Genomic DNA, 24,990 nt, shown 5'->3' with positions numbered 1-24,990 from the left:
CGTGAACATCTATCCTCCCCAAATCTCAGTAGGCGGGAATAGTTGGCTGCCTCTACATTATGAATATACTACCTTATGCTAGATTAGCTATCCTTTTTTTTCTTATTTACCATCTAACCATCATAGGCCACTGGGCATGGTAAGCAAGGTGGAAGGGAATCTGGTTATCTATGGGTGGTGACGATAACGGTGAAGGCATGGACCTAGCTACCCAGTTACCATGTGTATGTTTTGCTCCAGGTCCGGTGAAATTTTGACCATGTCAATGTGTATTCATATTTTATAAATGAAGATATTTCTATACTTAAATTAACATTAATACATAGAAGCAATCATGTGTGGTAGATAGTTTATTTCTTAAGCAAAGTTATGAGATTTGATTCTTGATTTGTGCATAGAATAGACATTGTACATAAACCTTATTTTAGTGATTTCATGTCCAAGGAAAAGTATATGGGTCCAACATGAGACTGATATAGATTATGGTCATGATTATAAAATGTGAGATTATAAAGTGAAAAGGTAAATTAACTCATCAACTTCTAACATTTTTTTCATAAAATAGTGTACCTGCTTGTGGCCACTGGCCAATTTACCCTTTTATAATAATATTAACCGGGGACCAAACATTGAGTCCAAGAGTCTAACAATTATAGGTTGGTAGAATACAAGGAAATTTTGAGACAGAAATTGAGGAAATGACAAGGAGAGTATCAAAAAATGATATTGTCAATTGCCTTTTTCAGATACAGTATTTACAAAATTGGTGTAATTTCCTCAAATCCAGTAAGATATGCTTGAAGTATATCCTATATGATCCTAATTTCTGAATTCTTATCAAAGTGCTTGATTCCCTTCCTTTCACCATTTTTACCAACAAAGTCCTACTTTGGTGGACCTATAAAGTGCTTAAAAGCTAGGATTGGACAAGAAAAAATATATTTTTCAGTTTTCACTGCTTAAGCTACAATTTTATTCCATGTACCCACAATATATGTTAGTATTTTATATTTCCTGCTAAATCAACCACATTAAGAAAAGGATAAAAGATCAAAAGTGATTTTTTTAATCTCTAATCTCTCAAAAGAGAAAAGGAGCAAAGGCCTACCTTTGTAAAAAAGTTATTGCTTGAATGCACTCCAACTTGAAATGGTGGTGGCTCCCTTTCCCTAATGATTCAAATGATGCATCAGCTTTCACACACACAAATAGACAGAGGAATCTATATACATCAATGAAAGAAAAGAAAAAGAAAGAAAAAAGGGTGCAAGAAAGAAAAGGTGTCAAGGCCATATCCACCCATCAGTAGAGAGACTTAATCATTTCTATCTTCAAATTGAGTAAAAGGGTTCTCTTGGATCCTCCTTATGATTCTGTATGGATAAAGATTAGCCTAATACTCAATCCACCAAATAAACTTTTCAATGATTCTTTTGACTAGTCTCAGGGGTTACCCTTGAAATATTTGACCACCCAATATATTATATTTTCCTCCTTCAGCTTTAAGTACACACTTTAGCCAAAAACATTAGAAACCAGTTGCACTACAAAGTAAACCAGTTTCACACACTTTAAGTAGCTAACTCTAAACCAAGCTTATGAATACAATAGTTCATGCATAACTCAATTATTTCTTTTAAATATATAATATACAATATGTGATATTACTAACAGTAGCAACAACAACAAAAAAGCAAAATTCTCATGGCTCATATAAATGTTTACTTAAGAACTTAACAGATATTGGGTCCAAATCCCACAAAACCATTAGCACCATCAACTGAAATTTCAATCCCTTCTTGTTGGATATTCCCTATGATAGAAAGCCCAGAATTTGAAGGAGCAAATGCAAAACAAAAAGTACCCACATCATCCACTGGAATCAAAAAGTTTTTAGCTGGGAGAGTAAGAACAGGCCCACCAGAAAAATAAAAAGACACAGTTGGAACCCTAACTGAAACAAACCCAAACAAATCATAACATGTGTCAAAAATAGATACACCAGAAGCTCTTGGCAAGTTTGTAGTTTGAGCAATAAAATCATCCCGGAATGCATTATAAGCCAAAGTTGGCAACCTTGTTACGGCGGTTCCGGTATCCATAACCACCCCTCCATCACCCAATTCATTCAACCTGAAAACATCTTCAGAAATTGGTACCTTTACTCCACCAACCCCAAGGCCCAAAAGCCCAACATAGTAAAAGCTTGAAGCCCGTGGGTTATGCAACAAAGGAACCCATGCAGCACCAATAGGAACTCCTTCACGTCCAAACTCAAGTGACCCAAATGAACTCGTTCCACGACTCACTAAACAGTAACTAAATGCACCACCGGTTTGGCCACCGAGTTGTGCAACAAAAGACATGGACCCACCACCAAGACCCATTAACCCTGCTGCACCAATAAACATGCCTTGGTTCCTATGACCACACCCTATGGCTACGTTTCGAATCATGGTTCGTCCTATTGTAAGTGTTTCAAGTGCAACTGTCCCTTTTGTGTAGGACCCATCACCATATGAAACTTCATAGCGACACCGTCCTTCATGGCAGCCTGCATTATCAACACGGTTGCAGATGGAGGAGCCGCAAGAAACTCCGGCGAAGGAAGATGAATCAGAAGGGTTGAAAACTGGGTCAGATTGGTGATAACATTGGGTACAAGGTTCACATTGGATCCATACAATGTCACTACCTGAATCGATAACTACGTATTGGTTTCTTGGTGGGCTTCCAATTCCTATTCTAACGAAATATTCTCCACTTCCTTGCTCCATACCCGAAACCACGTCCGACCCGAATGCGTTTGATTTGTAGTTTGCTTCTCCGGCGACGGAGACGGAGATGTTCAGGCGGCGGAGGAGGGCGGCGACCCTTTTGGAATCTCTATTGAGTCGTGCATTGAAACGAGTTCGGTGATCGTTGGAAGTGATAAAGGTTGTGATTTTATCTATGTGAAGTAGTTTGAGTTTCCGTTTTTCTGTTTTTTCTTCACTTTCGGTTTGTAGGGGTTGTTTGGGAATTTGGGTAGGCTTGAGTTTGGTTTCTTCTATGGTTTGTTTCACGTTCAGGTTCTGAAAATGAGGGTATGAAGTGTTTTGAGAAGTGGTAACGGTAATGGTGATGGTGGTAGTTAGAAAGAGCAAGAACAGTTGTAGCATCATAAACATGGTGGATTGTAATGGTTGAATGTGTTTTGAGTTGGGTAGAGGGGTGAAGAGAGATTTATTTGATTGGGTTTTGGGAATGTCATGTAGTAGGAAAAAGGTTCATACTTTTACTGTGGAAATAATTGAATGTGGGGTGAAACTTTCTATTTTTGTAGTTTAGTGTTTGGAATGATTTATCTCAGTTTTTGAAAGGGTGAGTGGAAATGTACCTACAAATGTTTGTGGAGTGAACAGTGGTGATGATATGTTGATATTTTCACCAAAGGTAAATGGAGTTGTAGTGATTTCCAGCAAGATTGAAAAAGGTAGTTGGTGGCATGCACAAAAGATTTGTAACATATTGACATGTTTTTTAACTTATGGTCATTAACTTTTGAATTTTTATAATGAATGTGCATGTTTTGTCTTTATCATTTACTTATTGAGTAAATATAAATGTTTTGTACTTTTATTTCAATGTACTGTATATTCATTAACTTTAAACATGGTCTTAGAGAAAAGTAGATGTGGGGTACCCTTGGGCGAGAAGGGGGAGGGGGACCAGTTACTGTGACTTTTGAATACTGTTTTGTTCACTTTTGTGGGAAATACAGTAAGAGAGGAGTTGCTATTGGTAGTATTTGATTAAATAAGAAGGGAAAACATAGCTAGATTAAGCATTATTGTAAGCTGTTTTCTCTGTGATTTCCAGATAATTTTCAAAAAAGCAACATGAGTTTAGGAATATACTTTTCACAAAAAGAAACTCTCTAAGTTAATATGCAGATGAAATTAAAGCATGTTATTCAATCTCTTGTATATTGTATCCACTATGTTATTCAATCTCTAGCTTCTACTCTATATTTTTTGGGCCTAATGCTTTAGGACCATATACTCAGTTGTGTAGGCTTTGGACTCCATTGTGTGGGTTACAATATGGACCTTTTCTGTGTTTTTATCAACCAACACAGAAGGTAAATACACCAAAAGAACTTATGCTAAATTTTTTAACATGCAAACATAACATACAGGAATTTTTAGTTCTAAAATAGTTGTATAATAATGCAACAAAACTACACAAGAAAATTCCAATGATCATAGCTCCACAATAGAGAGTACTTTTTAAGAATAGGTAAACCATCCGCCTCAGTATACAACTTCATGACCAGGTAAAGATTACTTTTTAAGAGCATCAATGAAATTACAACAAAGTTTCAATGAATTGTGGCCTAACTAGTACTGTATATGCAAACAATCTATAACAAGAAAAGACTAGTTTCTTTCACATAGCTTTGACCACCTGAACTGCAATGACAGAGAACATCATCAGAATCCACAAAGTTACATTAACATATGACCCTTAAAATGGAGTATTAATATTAATATTGTGAGGAAAGAATTTTTTTTACTCACGCATATTCCAAGTGGACATCTAAAGACCGGGCACAATCTTCATTTTGTGACAGCTTTAAAGATCCTTTGATAATCTGATATTTTTCCAGCTCTATTGGATCATGCAAGTATATCAAGGTCTGCAAGTTTGATCAAATAAATTTATAAAATTGAGAAACCAAAATAATAACAATAAATGAAAATGCAGCTTAGAGCATGGGAGCAACCAATTTCAGATATCTTGTGCTCTTGAATTTACACAAGTCTGGACCATAGTCACAGAATTCGCTCATAGTGCTAAGTATCTATACTCGTTCCGAACAGAACTACATATTATGTTACAATGGTCTGAACAATAAAACTGAGTCTAGGACTGCATATTGGAATAGAAAATAGTGCACCTGTTTCCAATGTGTTTCAGGGTCTTCAGGAGCAGTGGACAGGATCGGTGCTGCACTAAGCTCTGTCCCCCTTTTTCTCTTCCTACTATCTTCCTCCTCCTCCTCTTCTTGATGATCATCAACAGATGAAGTTGATGGTACCCAAGTGATTGGCGTTGGTTCTAGTACAGGCCCATTAAATTCAACATCAAACCAAAATGCAAAACCATGCAGTGGAGCTGGAAAACACACAAAATATATTTTAATAAACAACAAGATCTTGCAAAGAACTACTTAAAGGCCAAAACTTTCAAATGCTAGCAACAACTTTCAAATACTCCCAAAAGGCCAAAACCTTGAGTTGCAGCAAAAAATGCAGTTTTGGTTAGTTCCAAAACCTTAATGGCACAGATTTAAAACCCTGGCAACAACAAGAAAAAAGTCTACTAAATTAATACATCAAGGACAGACATAAGAAAATTACCTTCAAACAATGATGCCAACTGAAACTCTTTTGTTATAGATTGTATCTGAGGAATCGTAACTGAATGACAGTCTAAACGTTTTATCTATAATGGTAAAAGATCATCTTCAAACATTAGACAAACTTGCATACATATATAATAGGACATAAAATTATGAAACTGGAGTTCTAATAGGACATTATAAGTTTATAACTCATAGTGCATTTTGCTATCCCAATAGATACTTATTTTCCTTGTTTACATATACTTTCTTGTTTTGGAGGCATATAAGTTCATGCAGAAAGTAACATATTTTCATCTAACTTCAATAGGACACTGCACCAAGTTAACCAGCCTTTTGATCCATTTCAGCAGTGAATCTGAAACCATAACTCACAAGCAGGGGAAAAAATATATGCATAACAAAGAGAGCATGTACTCTCCTGCATCTGAAAGTTGAAAAGTACAAAACCAAACAGTGACAGAAAGTGGACTTACCTCTATTGGCCATGTCAAAAGGTTTTCACTAGTGATTATCTCCAGAGAAGGTTCTTCAAATGCAGACTTCTTTGATAATGGTATAATGGGAGACACTGAACAAAAAACAATATTAACACATGCCTTGTTTGCGCATTAAATTAATAAAAAACTGTATGACTCCATTGCAGGACAAATAAGACAGTGCAGTCACAATGATAGTAAATAAGCAAATCATAGCATGCATTATAAATCTCTATGGGCATGTCACATATGCATTACTAGTTTGGAGTGGTGTACTCACTATCAATTCCATAAACGTCGCCCCAGAAGTCAGTGCTTTTTCTGTATACTTCTATATTTGTGACAGGAGCCATGTATAACTACAAAGCAGCACACTAAGAAGTCACCACTATTTTGTACTAAATGAGTTGAATTTGGTATTTTGTAATACATTTGAGGAATTTTATGCTTCATGTATATGGACTCATAATTAATAAGAATCACTTGAACTAGAGTCTGACAAAACTACTTTGCAAAAGAGAAATTCACAATAAACCATTATCTCTGTATTGACAAAATCACAAAAGGTTGATATACCGTTGCATCTGAAGGAAGCATTAGACCTCCATGTTTGAGCCAGCGATCTCTGGCAATTATAACACTTTCAAGCATGCTCTACAAGAAAAGGCAATTCTTCAAAAAACAATATAAATTATATATTGGAAAGTAAAGGTCCATCAATTTTCTAAGTATTATCTATATTTTCTGTAGTGATGCTTTTCTTGTTGGTGTTCCAAAAAAATTCTGTATTCCCCAATAATATAGTGTGCTTCAATGAAAAATGAGTCTAATAGGCACCTCATATAGAAGCATATATCCCATCCATTCTGAAACGATAACATCTACCCGTTCTGTGATTTGAACATCCTGCAGACACCATATTAGAAAATATGCTAAATTGAACAGAAAACATAAATGTCACTGGCCTACCTCAACTCTTCCATGCAATACGGTGATGATATTGGAAAGATTATTTGTCTCAACAACAAGTCTTGCCTGCATGGCAATAACTCAACCTCAAAAGTGTCAACTATAAGTAATGTGAGAAACACTAAAAGACACTTGTGTAACAATGAGAGTTACCTGCATGGCAATGTCACTGGCCTCAATAGCATACACCTTGCAAGACAAACATTTCAAAGAGTCAAGGTTGCCTACATATAGTTGAAAGCATAACACAAAAATTGAAATAAAGAAAAGAGGTACATGACAACAAATAAGCCTATATCATTGATAAAGAAAGAATGGGCAGCTCCAATCTCCATTGCTTAGGGTGGGGCTGCAGTTATTTATTTTAAACTAAGCTTATATCATACCATTTTCAGAAAATTTTGGGCAGCCATATATAGAACCTAATAAGCAGAATAATTCTCTCTTGGAATAAAGGCCAAACTGCTACGTTAAAAAAGAGGGAATAATTCTCGCAGTCACAATGCTAAAAAATATTATTTGAATATTAGGCATTATTTTATAATTTATTTGTTTCCTTGTAAATTAAAAAATTTGATTAGTTTTTTACTAGATACTAGATATGTGAATTATCATTTATTCTATTTTGGTCCCACAATTTTATATTTATTCTTATTCACCATAAACCATTTTTCTACTATATTCTCATTCATCATTTATGTACCCCTTGAGCAACAAGAATGCAATGAGAGTATTCTTAGTGGGTGAGGATCTTCTCGGATACTCAAGAGTTCAATACTAATAAGATTAACATATGTGATAAAAAAATTATTTCAATAGTTATGATTACATGTTATTTTCTAATATAAAAGAAATAAAAAATCTTTAAAAGAATTTCATCCTCATATTTCTCATATTTCATTTCTCATTAACTGAGAGGAGTTGTACTTTCTGTAGAATGTTGTTGTTTTTAATAGTAATGTTGTTGTTTTTAAGAATGATGAATGAAATCAAAAAATTGTTATTTGCATAAAAATGACACAAGAATAATTATTGCAGCTATTCTTAGGACATTCTAACAATGCTCAATCCAAGAAGACTCTTACAATTAAATAATAATTGCACTTATCCTTGGAAAACAGAACTATAAAAAACAAAATTTGTCAGAGGACTGAGATCACCTGTCCCAATTCCTGTCTCATCTTTCTGTATCAGACCAGTGAAAAAGTGAAATTTCATTAAAAAGAAAAATTCTAAAAACATAAAATAACATATTTGTATTACATGGAGAAATCTCATTGGCAAAGACATTGACACATACTCATTTTAGGACAGGTGATCTCATTCATAAAGAATGTAATAAGATTATGAGGTAAATGAATACTAAAAGGAGTTGAATGAAGTGATTACCCTCTTGGCACCAGCTTGAGCACAAAATATAGAAAGAATGCCAGTGCCGCAGCCAACATCAATTACAACCTGAAAATGGAGAAGAAACAATTAATACATAAATACATGAATAATGATGAATTATTTGATATAAATGAATAGGAGTTAGGTCATAAATTATTATTATACTTTTCCTTCAATAGAAGGGCGATGAAACATGATTGCATCCCTATAAGTATTAGTGCGAACAGTATCCTGCATGCATGTACCAATCCAAATGAAGAAAAATATATTAGAATTATGAGAATGAATGTTGAAATAATAATGGAAAAAGTGATGAGTACCTTGATCATGTCTTCATGGACACCAAGGTTTGCGTAGCCTTCAAAGTAGTTCTTATCGTAATAAGTGAAAGGTGGAGTTACATGCATTTGAGGTTTACTCCGTCGTGAACGACGTACCCTGCGACAGGGTGGTGGTGGTTGAGAAGTGTTGCCTTCACCACTCTTCTGCATTCTCAATACTGCGCTTGAAATTCTGAATAATATCTGGTGTATGGTACAGAGAAAATGCAAGAAACAAGAAAGAAACAAGATTATGATGTTTGAGTTTCTGTTAATACATTTTTTACTTATAAATACATTTTTTACTTATAAATACATTTTTACTTCGTGCCTGCCGACCCGCATTCTTATTTCTTAATATTAAATATTTAAGAGAATCGTATTATATGAAAATAAATTGTAATTCTTTTAAAAAATACATTGATAATATGATATTTTTAGGTATATAACTTTCTCTAACTCCTATTAATATTTTTTATTATGTATAAAACTATTGTAATAATAGTTAATTAGAAGAGTAAAATAAGCAATAAGAAATTATACCATATTAGTTAGTTATAAGATGTTTTGGCTTTATATATATATATAGTAAGTATAGATTATAGCATTTACATATATAATATAAACATATACATTCAACTATTTTAATCTTTCTATTTCAGCTCCTGATTTTTTAGTTTCAAGGGATGTTTTTGCTTTCATCATACTAATCATAAAAATAAAATATAAAATAAACTTTTTCTTTTGCCTAGCCTTGATGCATATTTATTTAGCCAGACCTATAATCAAGACAATAACATATAAAATGTAATATGTGATAACATTTTTATTATTTTGTTTACTATAAACTCATATTTTTGTTATTAAAAATATAAGTAAAAATAATCATTTGTCTTTCTATTAATAAAGAATGTCTTTATTACTATTAGTGAATGATGTGATGAAACAACTAAAAAGGGGTCACTACAGCTTTTGCAAACATATGACTATTGAAAACATATCTTAATTAATTGAATTATTATTAATTAAATTAATATTAACATATTTTATTTAATTAAATTTTTAAACTTTATTGAACACATGACTAATTTAAAGAAGAATGATCAACCTTCACGAAAAATCAAACAGCCTAATCCTATTAATCATATCCTAAAGTGAAATGCTTGTACAAAAATGATACTTTTAATTAATTAACAAGTAACACATGTTACTTTTATATGAGTAGGATGACTTTTAGGTTAATTTATTAAGAGCATACATCATTATTTTGTTTTAAACTTTTTATTTTCTTTATAAAAAAATTAATTTAACTATTTAATTATTTTTATTATAAAATTTATTATTATTTATAAAATGAAAATTAATAAAGTAATTATTATTTAAAAAAACATTTATTATTGTTTATAAAAAAATAATAATAGAATTGTATAATGTCAAAAACGAAATAAATATTATTATTTATATAAAATGAAATTGTTTAATTAAATTTATTAAAATAAAAGTAAATAAAGAGAAATAAAAAAACATATATTTGCATCTAATGTGAACATGCCTTATGACTATGCTTGAATTGACAGGAGAGAAAACAATAAAAAATAAGAAAAAGATGACATGGATTTTAAGCTACCCAATTGAGACTCTCTTGTGTTTTTTCTCATATTTTATGGTGTGTTTCAAGTGAAGATTAAAGTATTTATTTATAGTTAAATATGTGGAACTTTTAGATATAAAATATATCAATTAAAAAAATATCAATAAGAATTGTTACTATATTTCAGAAATTGATAATATAGATATCCTTTATTTATAAAACTTGCTAATATTTATTCACTTTTAAACCAACATATAACACATAACAATTAGTTAGATTTATTTATTTTTTAAATCAACAAATGGCTATAACAATCAATAGAATCTATTCATTCAATACTTCATAACAATTATTATGATGTATTTAAAATTAATTTGTGGACTTCTTTTACTTTGGACCCAACAAAACTAGGCATTTTGAATTTTTACTCTAGCTTTTTGGATATTGTTTGTGGTTTACATTAAAACAATATATATTGTATAATAATTTTCCTTTTATTACATTTTAATTAAAAATACTAAAAACATGTGTCTAAAATAGGTCACATTTATTTACTTTTTGACAATAGTTTATAGGTAACAACTTGTAATAAAAAACTTCATTCTTCAATAAGAGGATGAAGAAGACGAAACACCAACAAATCAAATAGAAAGTTTAAGAGCTTTTATTTTTCATAATAAATATTAAAATGTTAGTATTTATAACGAGTGAGAGTTAACCTCATGTAAGAGGATGAGAAGATATGAATATTGATGGGAGGAAAAATATGTTTGGGGTATAATGAAATGTTTTAAAATTTTTGGGTGGAGTATCAAAACATGGCATCCAAAAAATAATTGTAAAAAGTTATGGGCTTCGATTCCCTTCATGAATAGCCCATTTTAACAGGCCTGTATTTCCAGACTACATAGGCCCATTAATTAAATGGGCCGAGATGGGCTTATTCATAGGCCCATTAATTAGATGGGCTTATTCATGGATGCCATTTTAATAATCTGTTGTTTATTTTTTTTCATTTACGAAATAAGAAACAGAAAGGAATTTCTCACCTCAATTCTAAAAACCCTTCAATCCCAAATTTCGTTCACAGTTTGCAGATTTAAGCTTCTGTAGTTGCAGATTTGAGTTTCATAGAGCATTTTCATCTTCTTCGCGTTTTCATCGTGGTTTTCTGGTTAGTTTGTGCAAAATTATCCTTATTTTTCCATATCGCAAGCTTCTATTATTTTCTATGAATTTTCTGTATTAATTTGTTTTATTGACATCAGACGTTTGATTACATTGTATTTGATATTTATTGAATAAGTTATGTTTTGTTCCTTTACCAATTATTGCACTTGTAAAAATATATTTTGTATACTGAAATGTGAACGTGTATATGCTATTGCTATAAGTATACGTGTATATACTATTGCTATAAGTATATGTGTATATGTTTTTAGTTGTTACTACTACTTAGAATTTAACAACATATAGGTCACAATTTTAATTTTACTTATGTATTGATGGCTCTTAAAGATACATGTCAATGTCATGATAGTTGCTGGCTTGCTGCTGAACTTTGTCTCAAGTATAATTCTGTAACGATTTAATCTTATATATTTGATGCAAGTGAAATTGGAATTATACAAATAATGGTTGCTCCACTTTGTTTTCAAGCAGTAGTGAAGAAGCCGCCTGAAATGAGCAAGTATGGCTTGAACCTTAGGCCAGCGAAGCAGAAGAAGCAACCAACAAGGCCTCCCCTTCCCACTCCTTTTGGATTTAATGACGACGATGAGAATGATGTTGAGAGAGAAATTGCTCTCCAAGCTAGCAAGAATAAGACTCTTAAGGAAGTAAGTAGCTTTTGCTGTAATAGCCTTATTGGTGTTTGATTCATTTTTTTTTACCTAGTGGTTATTATTATGCACATTTTTGTGTGTATGTTTTAATATTACTCCCCTCATACTTTTCCTATTTAAGGTAGAGGAGCAGCAAAAGAAAGCCTTGGAAGAAGATCCAACAATATTTGATTATGATGGAGTCTATGACAAAATGAAAGAGAAAGTTTCTCGCCCCCTAGTTCATGATCGGGAAGAGAGAAAAGTATGGTTACAGTTTTCAGACTTCAGAACTCTATGTGCTTTATTTTACAGAGAATGGAAAGGTTTTTTTAACAACCAGATTGATATTATGACTAGCTAATAGACCATTTTTTGGGTTCCTTTTTGGTTAGAACTTCAAGTCCGTCCACCATTGTACTATATCATAACTGTAGAGAATCATATAGGAAAATCTTTCAAATTACATATTAATTATGACTGGAGATTAGCTTCATGATGGTGCATATTCACATAGGTCATACATACACATACATACATACATACTCACATGATGAATTCTATAAGAATAGTTTTTTGCTTTTCATTTATTTAGGATTGGGCATTGTTTGTACTGAGATAGCAGTGAAATCTTTTTACATATTCTATTGTATAATTTTCTATATACTTGTCTTCAACATATCGGAAGTAATTTTTGTCTTTTAATTTAATAGGATATAACACCGCATAGGCATATATATAGATTTTAGCTAGATCATCAAGTAGTGTTTGAAAAAGTCTAATTTAGATGTAATAGTTCTTGCCCCTCTTCTTTTCTAGAAAAATAGTTCTTGCCTCTCTTCCTTTCCTAAAATAATAGTTCTTGCCTCTCTTCTTTTTCTAAAATAAATATTTCTTGCCTTTCTTAGAGTACTGGTGTTTGACATGTTTTATGCGTGGACACGATACCCCTCTTTGTTTGAAATTTAGGATGGTTTAAATTGACGGTTGTGAGTTTCGAGTAGCCTATATATGCTTCTTCCATCTTCCTGTCTCATATTTTGTTTCTTTTCCTGTTTTATTTTATGGAGCTGGTTTTGATTTTATGCTTCATCTTGAGTTATATGGCAAATGACATTGGTTCTAAAACCATTCTGTAACTCTTATGATGCAGCCAAAATATATCGCAAATCTGATTAAAAAGGCAAAAGAGCGAGAGCAGCACCGTGATATTGTTTATGAGAGAAAGATTGCCAAAGAGAGAAGCAAAGATGATCACCTTTATGCTGACAAAGACAAATTTATTACAGAAGCATACAGAAAGAAGCTTGCTGAACAGGAGAGACAGATGGAGCTTGAACGGCTACGTGAACTTCAAGAGGAGAGAGATGATGTATGTTGTATCTTTTTCCTGTATCTCTTTTGATTGTCAACCTGGTCGGTAATGGAGTTTAAAATGATCTAATGTTTTTCGGCCTTTCTTTATTTCATATTTCCTAATTGAACTGGTATGCTTTTGTGTTTTGATTCCTATATCTGTATTTCACATTACTATTTTAATATTTGCATAGGTTACAAAGAAGAAGGACTTCTTGCTTGATTTTTATGGGAATCTTGATAAAAATGTTGCTTATGGTGCCCAAGATGCTCAAAGGAGGAAACATGACCGGGCTGAGCAGAGAATTCAAGAGACACGTGACGGCATGAACCCCAATGCATCAAATCAACATCAGCATGATGATGCATCCGATGATGTGCAGCATTCTGTAGATAACTCAAGTTCACCCGTGAAGTCTTCCAAGAAAAATATGGGGGATCAGGGTGAAACTTCTAATCCTGTGAATAGAAGTAATGAACCCTCTGATGTGAAGCCAAGTCCTGAGGCTTTTGTAGAAGCAAAGAGTTCAGTTGAACAGTCATCGACTTCTCAACCGAAGTCCGATCATCACAAGAGAACTCAAGATGCTCTGGCTTCAGCAAAAGAACGCTTTTTGGCACGTAAGAAAGCAAAAGAACAGTGAATATCTTCCTTCCTGCATTCATAGTCTAGTGATACATTTGGTCTTTACTTGGTATTTCATGTTTGATTTAATACCCATGATATCATGTTACCCTCAATGCCTAAAGAGCTTTATCTGTGAAATGGAGTCATGTAATGAATAGATAGTAAGTTATGATATTTTACCATTTTAAGTACCAATTTGATGATTCACAACATTTTGCCAGCTGTCTTTGAAATGTTAAATAGGTGCCATTACGAGGACTATTGAGACATATATCATAGGATTTCAATGGACAATGGCACACTAACAAAGGTTGACACAATTGGTAGATAGCCAACTATGCAGGTGAATCTAAAAGAATATCTGATTGGCTATTTACAACTATTTATGGGGCTGCACATTTGAAATAGATAACTACAGATTTTCCAAATGACACTGATTCTTTGACTACATTGTGACCCCTAGATTTTTTTACCATTTCGATTTCATCACCTTTCCTTGTTGAAGTTGGTGGATAGACAGTTTGAGAACACCAAAATTAATAACAACTTCTATCTTTGTTCTCTTTTCACCAAATCAACATGTTTTTTTTAATGCAAAAGGACTATCAATCAAGAAATGCAACAAATGAAAGAAAATACCAATGGAGTAAATCTGATCATATTCTTCATATTTCAATTGCAGAACATAATTCCTTTTAGGTAAGGTCAAGTGAGTTATACCAAAAGCAGAATAGTGATTTTCCTTTGAAAAAGGAACTTCTACTGTCAGCTTTGCATGTGGGGCTTAAGGATGATGTGGGAATGATTTGGAGATTTCACTTTATCACAAGACCTTAAAGTATGTTCAAGACTCAATCCTATTGTTCCATGCACATGGTGTCAATAGCCGACCTAACATCACTTCCCATTTCTGACCTAAACAAGTTCATGCTCCATGGCCTGGTCTTCTTATCCTCTATCATAGCCGTGTCGACCAACATAGATCCTATGTTCTAAAATGATTATGTCCCTAGTTAATCAACTTTATCCAAGTAATATAAAAATGTTACTTATAGCTATGAGACATAGAAACATAACTTTTAGATTATTGGACACAATAATCATAGTTGTAATCAAATGGCCTATTCTCTCTTTACATGTCCTTCTCCTATTACAAATAAAACACACAGAAATCTGGCTTCAGAAAGGTATGATAAATAGAATTTTTATCCATGTTTTGTGTATGACAGAACTTAGAACTGCAATGGAAAATCCAATTTGTCCAACTTGTACACATCAGAGTGTGTTCCTGTAAACAGATTCGGCAATTCTTAATGGTACATAGTAGAAGTGAAAATAGTTAATATGACAAACTGGAATGATATGGCAATTCCCTATGCCTGTGGAAAAAATGACTAGAAATGATTTGATATTCCTTTTTCTACAAACTCAAAAGCATGTGCAATGTTTATCTAAATATACTGAGTCATAAATATTCAAAGGTGAGTCAATCATTCCAAAACAAGATAAAAAGTGATATCAAAATAGAGAGAATGCAAAAGATTGTGTTATTTCCAACATGAGCAAGTGGGCTCTCTAGTGCTGTCAGCTTATTTCATAATCAGTTGATGCTGTTTAACTTTCAAGGCATGGAATCATGAAGCTTCTAGTTCACTTAGAACCTTCAACGCCACATATTTTCCAACTTTATGTTGATCTTACTATCCCTGAGAAGTTTCATCAGCATTTTTGCAATGAACTTTCACAAATTTAATATCCTAATTCATCCTTAAGCCATGTAGAGAAAGTGAAAATGAGTTTTTTTACTCTTTTAGGTTGATCAGACTTTTGATTGCAAACTGCTACTTTGTGGAATACACTGCTCACTTTCTCTTTTACTTTTTCTTACCTTATCACAAGAGGGCTTCCATCAGAAAGTTAAAATGCCAACACAAAAAGCTTTGATGATGCATCCTTACATAAGCAATTCAAGAAAAAGAAGGTAACAACATCAACCATGAGTAACTGAAAAAGAAATCCAACTAATCTATGTATGTCATCTTTTATTTTTTTATTCTTTAATTTTCTTACATGTTTGCATAAAGTGTAGTGTTCCAATGCATTGCAGGAAGACATGGCAATAAAGTTCTACAAAAGTTTTTCCCTTATTTAGTTCATTCAATATGGAGTCTTGCTCCTTAAGATATATGAATCTCTCCCTAAACCACTAAAAACTACCCTTCATATATTTTTAGTTTTTTTAAAACTTGACTAGGATCTTTCTGATGTATCTTTTTCTCAAAGCAATCAAACAGCCCATGTTGTGAATATATTATCATAAATATCTATCCTTCAAGTTGTCATGGCCCCATTATATCCTTCAAGATCTTGGTTTTTGATCTTGATTCATTGATGAGTCATCCAACAAAAGGGTTAAGATTCACCTACAATATTACCCTTTAAATACCTCTTTGCAATACAAAGATAGATCAAACCAAGTGTGCATAGCTTCCTTAGTAATCTAGTAGCTTAGATCATTCCTCTTCACCTACACCTATTCCTTTCACATACATAAACCTTACTAATCATCAACCATGAAGACAACACTTTTTCATGAGGTAGTTATTGGAACACCAATCATCTCAAAAACATATGATCAACTTCACAAGTCAGTTACAGTTAACAAATACTTACCTGATCCTGCCATCCAATGTCAATATTCAACTACAACATTAAAGCAAAGTAAAACTTTCTTTCATTTCTCAAACTAACTTCAAATTTCATTAAGAAATATTGACAGTTTTACTAATATTCAGATTTTCAATGTTTCAGGTAGAGTAAATTCAATTATAAACAGGCTTGGAAAGAAAACTGATAGTCTTTGGCAAGGAGTCCGAGAACATGGTAAATATTCTTGTAAGCCTGAGATATCTTACCAAAGAGATATATATATATATATATATGTGTGTGTGTGTGTGTGTATATATATTGTCAAAAGGATCAGTTTAACTCTTTTTGTAGCTGTTCATATACAATCTAAGTCTAATTCAATTTATATGATTCTATAATTGCAGGGAGACTGGCACCAAAGATATCTGAAACTGTAAAGGGGAAGTTGAGCTTAGGGGCTCAAATTCTTAAAGTAGGTGGAGTAGAAAGAGTTTTTAAGCAGTTTTTCAGTGTGAGAGAAGGGGAGAGCCTTTTGAAAGTTTCACAGTGCTATCTATCAACCACATCAGGCCCTTTAGCAGGTTTCCTTTTCATCTCAACTGATAAGGTTGCCTTTTGCAGTGAAAGATCAATCAAAGTTTTTAATTCTAAAGGACAAATGTGTAGGATCCGTTATAAGGTAAGTCATGAAGTAATATTTTCTTCATCTATGTAACTTTCCATTCCACTAATCCAAGATTTGAAGTTTAACTTATAGTAATGATTATGTATAGGTTGTCATTCCAGTGGAGAAGATAAAGTGTGTGAACCAAAGTGAAAATGTTGATAAGCCAAAACAGAAGTACATAGAGATAGTTACAGTGGACAATTTTGATTTCTGGTTAATGGGTGTCTCAAAATATCAGAAAACTATCAAATATCTTGAGCAGGCTATTTCTCAAGCTTAGATGAGAAAGCCAAAGTTGTGCATTGGACTAATGACTAGAGGCACAAAGCTCCATGATTTCAGGACAGACATTAAGATACAAGAAATGATCATAAAAGATTAAAGAAGGGTAGTGATAACTGAAGATATTTGGCATTGTCTCTGATAAAAAGGACTTCACTTCAGCACAGAACATCTTACTGGACTTTGGCTTGAGTAAGTGATTCAGTTTAGGAATTGAGATGCAGAAAAGACTTGGTTTTGCATATTGCAATGGTTCTCAATTTGGCACCTTTACCTTGTATGCAATATGCTGCATAAGAAAAACGTTACATATTCAAGGTTGCATTCAGCATTCACTACCTGTCTCCTTTGAAGGTATATTCATTGATTCATTCATTGGACAAGTGACAAGGACCATGTTAGAGCAATGTAAAGGGAGAAGAAAAGAATGCATGCACTTATACCCCATTTAGAAGAAGAGGAAAAGAGAGAAGAAAAAGTGTTATGAGATCCCAAGATCCAAGGAAGTCCAACTTGGGAGGGTACAAGTTTTGTAACCTTTGCTTATGAATATTTTTCATGTAATTTTTCAGGGACAAGGTTTTGTAATAGACCACATTATTAAATGAATATTTCTCTATATAAATTGTTAATAAATTTCATTTGGGCATTATTATAAAGTACAGTGATACTCGATTAACTAAAAGCTAAAGTGATATTACACCTCCCTGTAACCATCTTATAAAGCTGGTCAATTTGGATTGCTTCATTTGTGGGGCTGCAACTGAAAAGGAAATGCTACAATGATGTTATTGTTTTAATGTTTCTATGCCTGAAAATTTCATGTTTTCATCTTTATTTTTTTGGGTATAACTATCCTATACGGTAAGGAATTAATATTTTTCGAGGTGTATGACTGCCTTTCCTAATAGATGTGCTCTCGAGAGTTGAATTTTTGACCTTTCAATTTATCTGAGAATATAGTAAGGCCTTATACCACTAGAATTGACTCCATGATGACTTGGAAAGGAAGAAATAGACATTTTTGTGTGCAAAGCAACACTTGAACATAACTGCAAACATTTGTTGGCTCCCACTTGAAAACTTTCTATGCCTAACTAGTGCTCTTTTTTGCCACTTGACAACATGCACAAGGATAACCATCACCTGCATATAGATTAACCAATTAGAACTCTGCCATTTGCATATACTAATTCATGCCTATAGATTAATCAATGACACGCTGAGTGTTTATTTCACCATGTGTCACATGCAACCAGAAATGTCCAGTTTATGATGGACGGTTGATAGTAAATATGGCTGATGATGTGGCCATTTTCATTTCAACTTAGTGTAAGAGTTTTTTACACTGTCATTGCATCATCCATCGTTCATTCTCCATCATCATTGACTCTTCGTAAAAAAGTAATCAGAATTAAGGTGAATGATGCACACTGACTGTGTATGTATCTTTACATTGTCGGTGCATAAATATTTCATTGTTAAAAAAAAAATGCAGATATGTATTATGCAATACTGAGGACAAAGAAGCTTTGATGTAATTTACCTTAACCCTCTGATATGCTGATTTACACATTTGATGAGTGGGTTATTAAAAAGTATAATCTTTTTCTGAATATACTATATCTATTCCTCTAGCATGTAATTCAGGTTGATATAACCAAATGACTTTTTTCCACTTTACTTTCCCGTGTATAATTTAGAGAGGTGTGACATCAAAAAGGTAAATTCCACCTTGGAAAGCTTCTATGACTACCTCACATTAGCATTCATAAATAAAATAAAGTGGAAATATGTGGAGTTTTGTCATCAAGCATGTGGCTATAAGGTATCCTAACAAACCATATATAATATACTAATTGCATCCTCTGATTTGCAAAAGGGTGATGAATTATATTTCTTAAAGCAAAATGGCTGCAAATATGTTTCCTTTCCACACATTCTGAACACATAAAATCTTCCTTTCCATAACCTTGAGGTATTAAAGATAACTCTAAACCTTAATATGATACCTTTTTCTAAAGAAAACCAAACATTCAATGTTCAAATGTTATTACTCTTTCTCATTTAGTCTTCATAATGATTCCTAGCTGACTCATCCTACCAAAAGTAAAGAGTCACCTTATTCCCTTTCAACCATATAAATAGTTATGTACAATAGAAGGAGTCATAAGCCAAAGTGAGAAGAGCTCTTGAATACTTTTCACAATCTTATTGGTGCATAAGAAGATCCTCCAAGTCCATAGAAAAAAGGGAAGGTCCACAAAGATAAGAACAGATATGAAGACTTCACTTCTTCATGAGCTAATTAATGGAATGCCTATCATCTCAGCATACCAGGATGGAAAGTCTTCAAAGAGATACTTGCTTGATTCTTCTGGAAAATACAACAAGTCTACCAACAAATCAAAGCAAAGTATGTTACTTTTACACTGCAAAATTGGATTTTGATGATTCCTTAAAAGAAATATAACTTTATTGATCATGGTCATTTTTATCTTTCCAGGTAAAGCAAATTCAGTTCTGAGTAGGTTGAACAAGTTTGGGAGAAAAGCTGACAATTTTGCTCATGGAGTCAGAGAACATGGTACATGATCTTGAAAGACTGATATTCAATTTTTAACATATGCTTAGTTGCAAACATTTATGTTCTATCATTGGCCAGGCCTAGGAAAATTTAAGAAATATGTATGACATAGTTTGCCATGATTGGAAAAATAAAATTAAAAAGTTTTCTATAACATGCAGTGAGATTGGGGCCAAAGATAACTGATACAGTTAAGGGGAAATTAAGCTTGGGAGCTAGAATTCTTCAAGTTGGTGGAGTAGAGAAAGTTTTTATGCGACTGTTTAGTGTTAATGATGGGGAGAAGCTGCTGAAAGCATCACAGTGTTACTTATCAACGACGACCGGTCCTATAGCCGGCCTCCTCTTCATATCTACTGATAAAATTGCTTTCTGCAGTGAGAGATCCATCAAGATCTCTTCCCCTAAAGGAGAACAAATTAGAGTCCATTATAAGGTGATTTTCTTGCTACATTTTATTCATGTCTATGTAAATGATCTCCCTCTCTCTAATACTTAATCTTTCTTCAGACTTTGCTAACATGTAACTTCAAAACTATTTGTCATTTCAGGTCTTGATTCCACATGAAAAAGTAAAGTATGTCAACCAAAGTCAAAATGTGAATAAGCCTTCAGAGAAGTATATAGAGATTGTCACTAAGGATAATTTTGATTTCTGGTTTATGGGTTTCTTAAATTTTCAGAAAGCTTTCAGATGTCTTCAGCAGGCTGTATCTCAAGCTTAGACAAAAAAGTATAGGAGAATCAGTTATTTTGTGAACCTGCAAAGGTTCCAGAAAATGTACAAATATTTTACATCATTTTGTTAATGGAAAAAAACTTCTTGTTTCTTAAAGTTTTGGTTCCTTTGTCCAACTGATAAAGTAAGTTTCTTAAAAGTATGAATTCAAACTTCATAAGATTACATATTGGTCACATTTAATTCTTGCCATTTCTTATAAAATCTGTAAGCATACTCAATACCAGATGAACCAGAAACAAATTCATCTATACTTCATTTAAACAAACATATTTTCATATGCAATGGGTCTCTTCTGAGGCTATTTGCCACAAGGGAGGAGAAACAAAATCAACACTAGGATCAAATCCACTAATCAGTGTTCAATCCAAGTGATTATGCCACAAATCCACCAATCAAAATGACATGCTTACAGTATATGGGAGAAACTGCAAATTTCATTGAAGTATTGTGATACAAATGACTATATACATTACCAGATTGTGCAACCTTCGTTATAAGAAAATCCACTAATAACAAAAACAAAAGAAGATAAAAAGCACCAAATTATATTACACCAATGGCAAAACAGAATTTACCAAATTTAATGAAATCAATCAACCGGATCCACCCGAACCAGAAGCTCCATTAGAAGCAGTCGCCACATATGATAGTCATATGTGGCCACTGCTTCCGACATGGTAAGGGAAGGATTAGAGAGGATAGTGGTTGTTGTTTGAGATAATATAATTCCTACTAGGTATTTGTGTTGAGACTTCATAAATTGATTTCCATATTTGTGTTTAGATTTGTTATAGCCACTCATAGTTCATCAATTTTCTAACTAATGTTGTTTCCATGCAGTTTTTCCTTAATATTTATCCAAAATTAGAGCAAATTCTGTATTGCATTCAGCCACTTCTTTGGCAATACTCAACTTGCATCCAGGCTCATATATTCGTTGAAGATTAAATCCATAATGCATTCTTCTAAATACATCTTTCTAATTACAAAGTAATTGGTGTTTTTTATTAACAACACTTGTTTTATATAGTATAAAAAAGATTTGTAGGTGGGTTTATTAGTAGGAATGTGCCATTACTCTTCATCGAATTATAGAAGAACAACATCCACATTCAACTGATTTACCCAACAGGATATTTCCAGAAAATCATCCTTTCAACCTTCACAAGGAAAACCAAGAGAAGAAGTCACATGATTATTTATCATACAAAGTATGATATCATGATGATCATATATGCCAAACAATCAAGTAACCATTGCAAATTGGGAAGGCCATTTGGTGCAATGATATAATAAAAGGGTTGTTTCATAAAAAAACCTAACATCACCTGAACTTAATACTGTCATCAAATATCAAAGGCACACCTTACTAATAAAATATACATAGGAAGATAACAAAGTTACTTTACAAGCAATTTTAGTATCAAAGAAGCATAACAGGCTCACTGATGCTACCATTAAAATTAACTTTACAACATTCAGGAAAATGGAAACCAGCCTCATCTAGGCCAGCCTTTGTAATATGTGGGCATGACCTCACATCTAGGTATTCCAAATAACTGCATTTACTGGCAAGAATGCCTATTCCAGCCACTGTGATCTTTGGACAATTACTAACCTTCAAAAACTTCAAACTCAAACCAGGTTCTTCATTGCTTATAAGTTGAAAAGCAGCATCAGTCACCTCTTCACAGCAACCAATGTCCAGTGCCTCAAGGTTTCTACATTGGCTGAAAATACAACTCAATGATGAGTCAGAGATGTTTCGACACCAATCCATCCTTAAGTTCTTTAGATTGCTACTACAAGCTGTAGCCAGCGACCTTATAGCATCATTAGAGACGTCCTTGCAACCACCAATTATTAAAGTTTCAAGTTTGTGACAGAACTTAGCCAAGAATAATATGGTTTCATCCCCAATTCTGTAGCAATCTAACAACTTCAAAGTCCTGATAGAAAACGAACAAGCCCTCAAAACACTAGAAACCCCGACATCACTGACATTGCTACATTTATTGATGTCTAAAAACTTGACCTGTCGACAACCACTTGAAAGGTTTATCAGTCCATTGTCAGTGATCTTCGTGCATCCTTGCAATCCCAACTCGGTTAAATTATGACAGTTTACGGAGAGAGCTTCTAATGCACTATCTGTGACAGATCTGCAACCAGCCATATGCAATACCCGCAAGTCATGACAGCCTTTGGCAACCGCTGACAATCCCTTGTCGGTCACCTTCCTGCAGTAAGATACATCCAGGGACTGCAATAAGGAAAGACCATCACCAATTGCTTTCATTCCAACATCAGTGATTCCTGTATATTAACACAAACAATAGAAATCTGTCAATCTTATTTTAAATTTGAACTTTCCAAAATAATAACAATAACAAACCCTAAAAACGTGATAGCCTCAATCATCAGCCAGATTTGATAACATGGCAACTTAAATTACATGATAACAGCATAAAATTGCAAACCTAAATCATTTATAACCATACATCCCTCTGCATTTGAAACTGCAAATCCAGAGAGGGAGAAACATCGTAATAAATTGCTTCAATAGAATCATAATAGAACAAAGCTTTGGACTTAATCCACTGAATCACCTAAGCAGAAGAAGCACATTCACTCCAATGATGAATCCAAGTTTAATTCCTTTAACCACTTCAAAACCCAATCCAAAAATCAAAACATAGATACTCCAAACATCAAATTTGAATTAAAATTACACATGAAAATGAGTAAAATCACCAATAGTTGCAGTAAAATAATTCACCACCAAATTGAAGTGTTATTAAGAAAAGTAAAAACTTGACCTTTGCAATTATGCAAATTGAGGAGCCTCAAGCAAGTGAAGCCATTAGCTATAACAGCAAGATCAGAATCAGTAACACCAGGATAGAAGGAACGAGAAGCTGATTGTGCAAGGTCCAATTCAACCAAGCGTGTGAACCTATCAGCCATTCTCTGAAGCATGTGAGGACCCGCACGTGCAGAAAGTTTCTTCCTTTCAGTGCTTTGAAGCCAAAGCCATTTCTTACAAACCAATCCGAAGATCTCTTTGTCTTTCTCGTTCTCAAGTCGAGCCAAGATTGAACGCATTTCATCCTCGGTTAAAGCGTCGTTTATGCAAATACTAGATCCCGATACGACATCGGCGTAGATCGAAGTCGAATCCATTGATGCAGTGGAAACCCTAACCCCACAATTTGGGGCTAATTGCAGAGTGCGATTGAAAGAGTTTTAGGTGAGGAATATAAAAACCCTCATTCGGTGATGGTGGCATGATTATCTACACCCAAGTGTAGATTCAAAGAAAAGTACTCCAAGTGTCAATTTACGTCAAAATGCCCCTCCTTCCTCCAACTTGTGTATTTGATTAAGGGGTAATTTCGACCCAGAAAAAATATATTATTTTCTTCTTCTAACTTTGAGAGAATATAATAATGAGGATGAATTTATTCATTACTCCGATTCTATAATTATCTAATGATTTATTTTTACTAATTAATTTAAACTATTGAAATAAGTGAATCTCTCTTTTATAATAATCTATGAGAAAAAATGAATTGAGTGACCCTATAAGGATTTTTATGTAAGAGAAAAATATGTTATGATGTATGAGTTTTATTTTTAAACGTAATATCTATTATTCATATTTAATTGTTATTTACTCGTGAGGAAAAATAATAATACAAATAAATTACTGACTGTATATAAATCTTTATATAAATAACTAATTGTATCATGTTTTATCATTATTGATAACTAGTGTGTACAGGCACGTCGTGCCTGCCAGCAAATATTGTGTGGTACTACATATTCAATTTTTATATATTATATTTTTTGTATGTTTATGATAATGTTTAATTTAAGGTGAGATATTAATTAATGTATTGGTGGTAGTTGCTTAGGATTATATAGTTTTTTTGTAAAAATTAAATAATGTTAAGGACAATATAGGAAATGAAAATTATACTATGAGAGAAGTTATTTCATGTTTTGGTTTTATATACAGTGTAGATAAATAATAGAAGTAACTGATAAATATAAAAATATTAGACTCTTAATTGGTTGATGTTGACATGTCATATT

At 33.0% G+C, this 24,990-nt stretch overlaps 6 protein-coding genes across 9 annotated transcripts; 3 read left to right on the top strand and 3 right to left on the bottom strand.

Annotated features, from left to right (window-relative positions):
- Nucleotides 1,710-3,170, bottom strand: LOC109335015 (protein ASPARTIC PROTEASE IN GUARD CELL 2-like). Its single transcript, XM_019571046.1, has one exon. The coding sequence runs from the start codon at nt 3,168-3,170 to the stop codon at nt 1,734-1,736; it is 1,437 nt and encodes a 478-aa protein (XP_019426591.1). The 3' UTR covers nt 1,710-1,733.
- On the bottom strand, nt 4,377-8,737 carry LOC109335637 (probable protein arginine N-methyltransferase 6). Its single transcript, XM_019571794.1, has 13 exons — nt 8,568-8,737; nt 8,413-8,478; nt 8,245-8,313; nt 7,009-7,044; nt 6,856-6,921; nt 6,724-6,792; nt 6,463-6,540; nt 6,167-6,245; nt 5,884-5,978; nt 5,406-5,490; nt 4,943-5,160; nt 4,563-4,681; nt 4,377-4,454 (listed from the first exon to the last, which is right to left on the bottom strand). The coding sequence occupies exons 1-13, from the start codon at nt 8,652-8,654 to the stop codon at nt 4,406-4,408; spliced, it is 1,116 nt and encodes a 371-aa protein (XP_019427339.1). The 5' UTR covers nt 8,655-8,737; the 3' UTR covers nt 4,377-4,405.
- On the top strand, nt 11,196-14,177 carry LOC109336691 (nuclear speckle splicing regulatory protein 1-like). Of its 3 annotated transcripts, none has more exons than XM_019573447.1 (5): nt 11,196-11,308; nt 11,820-11,996; nt 12,124-12,246; nt 13,135-13,353; nt 13,532-14,177. In XM_019573447.1, exons 2-5 carry the CDS (start codon nt 11,841-11,843, stop codon nt 13,979-13,981), a joined length of 948 nt encoding a protein of 315 aa, XP_019428992.1. In that variant the 5' UTR covers nt 11,196-11,308; nt 11,820-11,840; the 3' UTR covers nt 13,982-14,177. The 3 variants fall into 3 exon arrangements, with proteins under 3 accessions (XP_019428992.1, XP_019428990.1, XP_019428991.1); XM_019573445.1 differs by having other exon boundaries at nt 11,196-11,332; nt 11,821-11,996; XM_019573446.1 differs by having other exon boundaries at nt 11,196-11,336; nt 11,818-11,996.
- On the top strand, nt 14,375-18,108 carry LOC109336692 (GEM-like protein 4). The gene is made up of 7 exons (XM_019573448.1): nt 14,375-14,484; nt 14,670-14,803; nt 15,865-15,995; nt 16,073-16,686; nt 16,777-16,848; nt 17,019-17,293; nt 17,388-18,108. Exons 4-7 carry the CDS (start codon nt 16,539-16,541, stop codon nt 17,559-17,561), a joined length of 669 nt encoding a protein of 222 aa, XP_019428993.1. The 5' UTR covers nt 14,375-14,484; nt 14,670-14,803; nt 15,865-15,995; nt 16,073-16,538; the 3' UTR covers nt 17,562-18,108.
- Nucleotides 19,666-21,093, top strand: LOC109336498 (GEM-like protein 4). Its single transcript, XM_019573124.1, has 4 exons — nt 19,666-19,979; nt 20,070-20,150; nt 20,312-20,586; nt 20,702-21,093. The coding sequence occupies exons 1-4, from the start codon at nt 19,844-19,846 to the stop codon at nt 20,873-20,875; spliced, it is 666 nt and encodes a 221-aa protein (XP_019428669.1). The 5' UTR covers nt 19,666-19,843; the 3' UTR covers nt 20,876-21,093.
- LOC109336497 (F-box/LRR-repeat protein 4) lies at nt 22,183-24,226 on the bottom strand. 2 transcript variants are annotated; one of them, XM_019573123.1, is made up of 3 exons: nt 23,998-24,226; nt 23,712-23,895; nt 22,183-23,208 (listed from the first exon to the last, which is right to left on the bottom strand). In XM_019573123.1, the coding sequence occupies exons 1-3, from the start codon at nt 24,073-24,075 to the stop codon at nt 22,316-22,318; spliced, it is 1,155 nt and encodes a 384-aa protein (XP_019428668.1). In that variant the 5' UTR covers nt 24,076-24,226; the 3' UTR covers nt 22,183-22,315. The 2 variants fall into 2 exon arrangements, with proteins under 2 accessions (XP_019428668.1, XP_019428667.1); XM_019573122.1 differs by having other exon boundaries at nt 23,712-24,223.

The sequence above is a fragment of the Lupinus angustifolius genome, chromosome LG20, assembly GCF_001865875.1.
Source record: "Lupinus angustifolius cultivar Tanjil chromosome LG20, LupAngTanjil_v1.0, whole genome shotgun sequence".
Lineage (NCBI taxonomy): Eukaryota > Viridiplantae > Streptophyta > Magnoliopsida > Fabales > Fabaceae > Lupinus > Lupinus angustifolius.
Note: the sequence above shows the minus strand (reverse complement) of the source record. Positions and strands in the feature narration are given on the sequence as shown.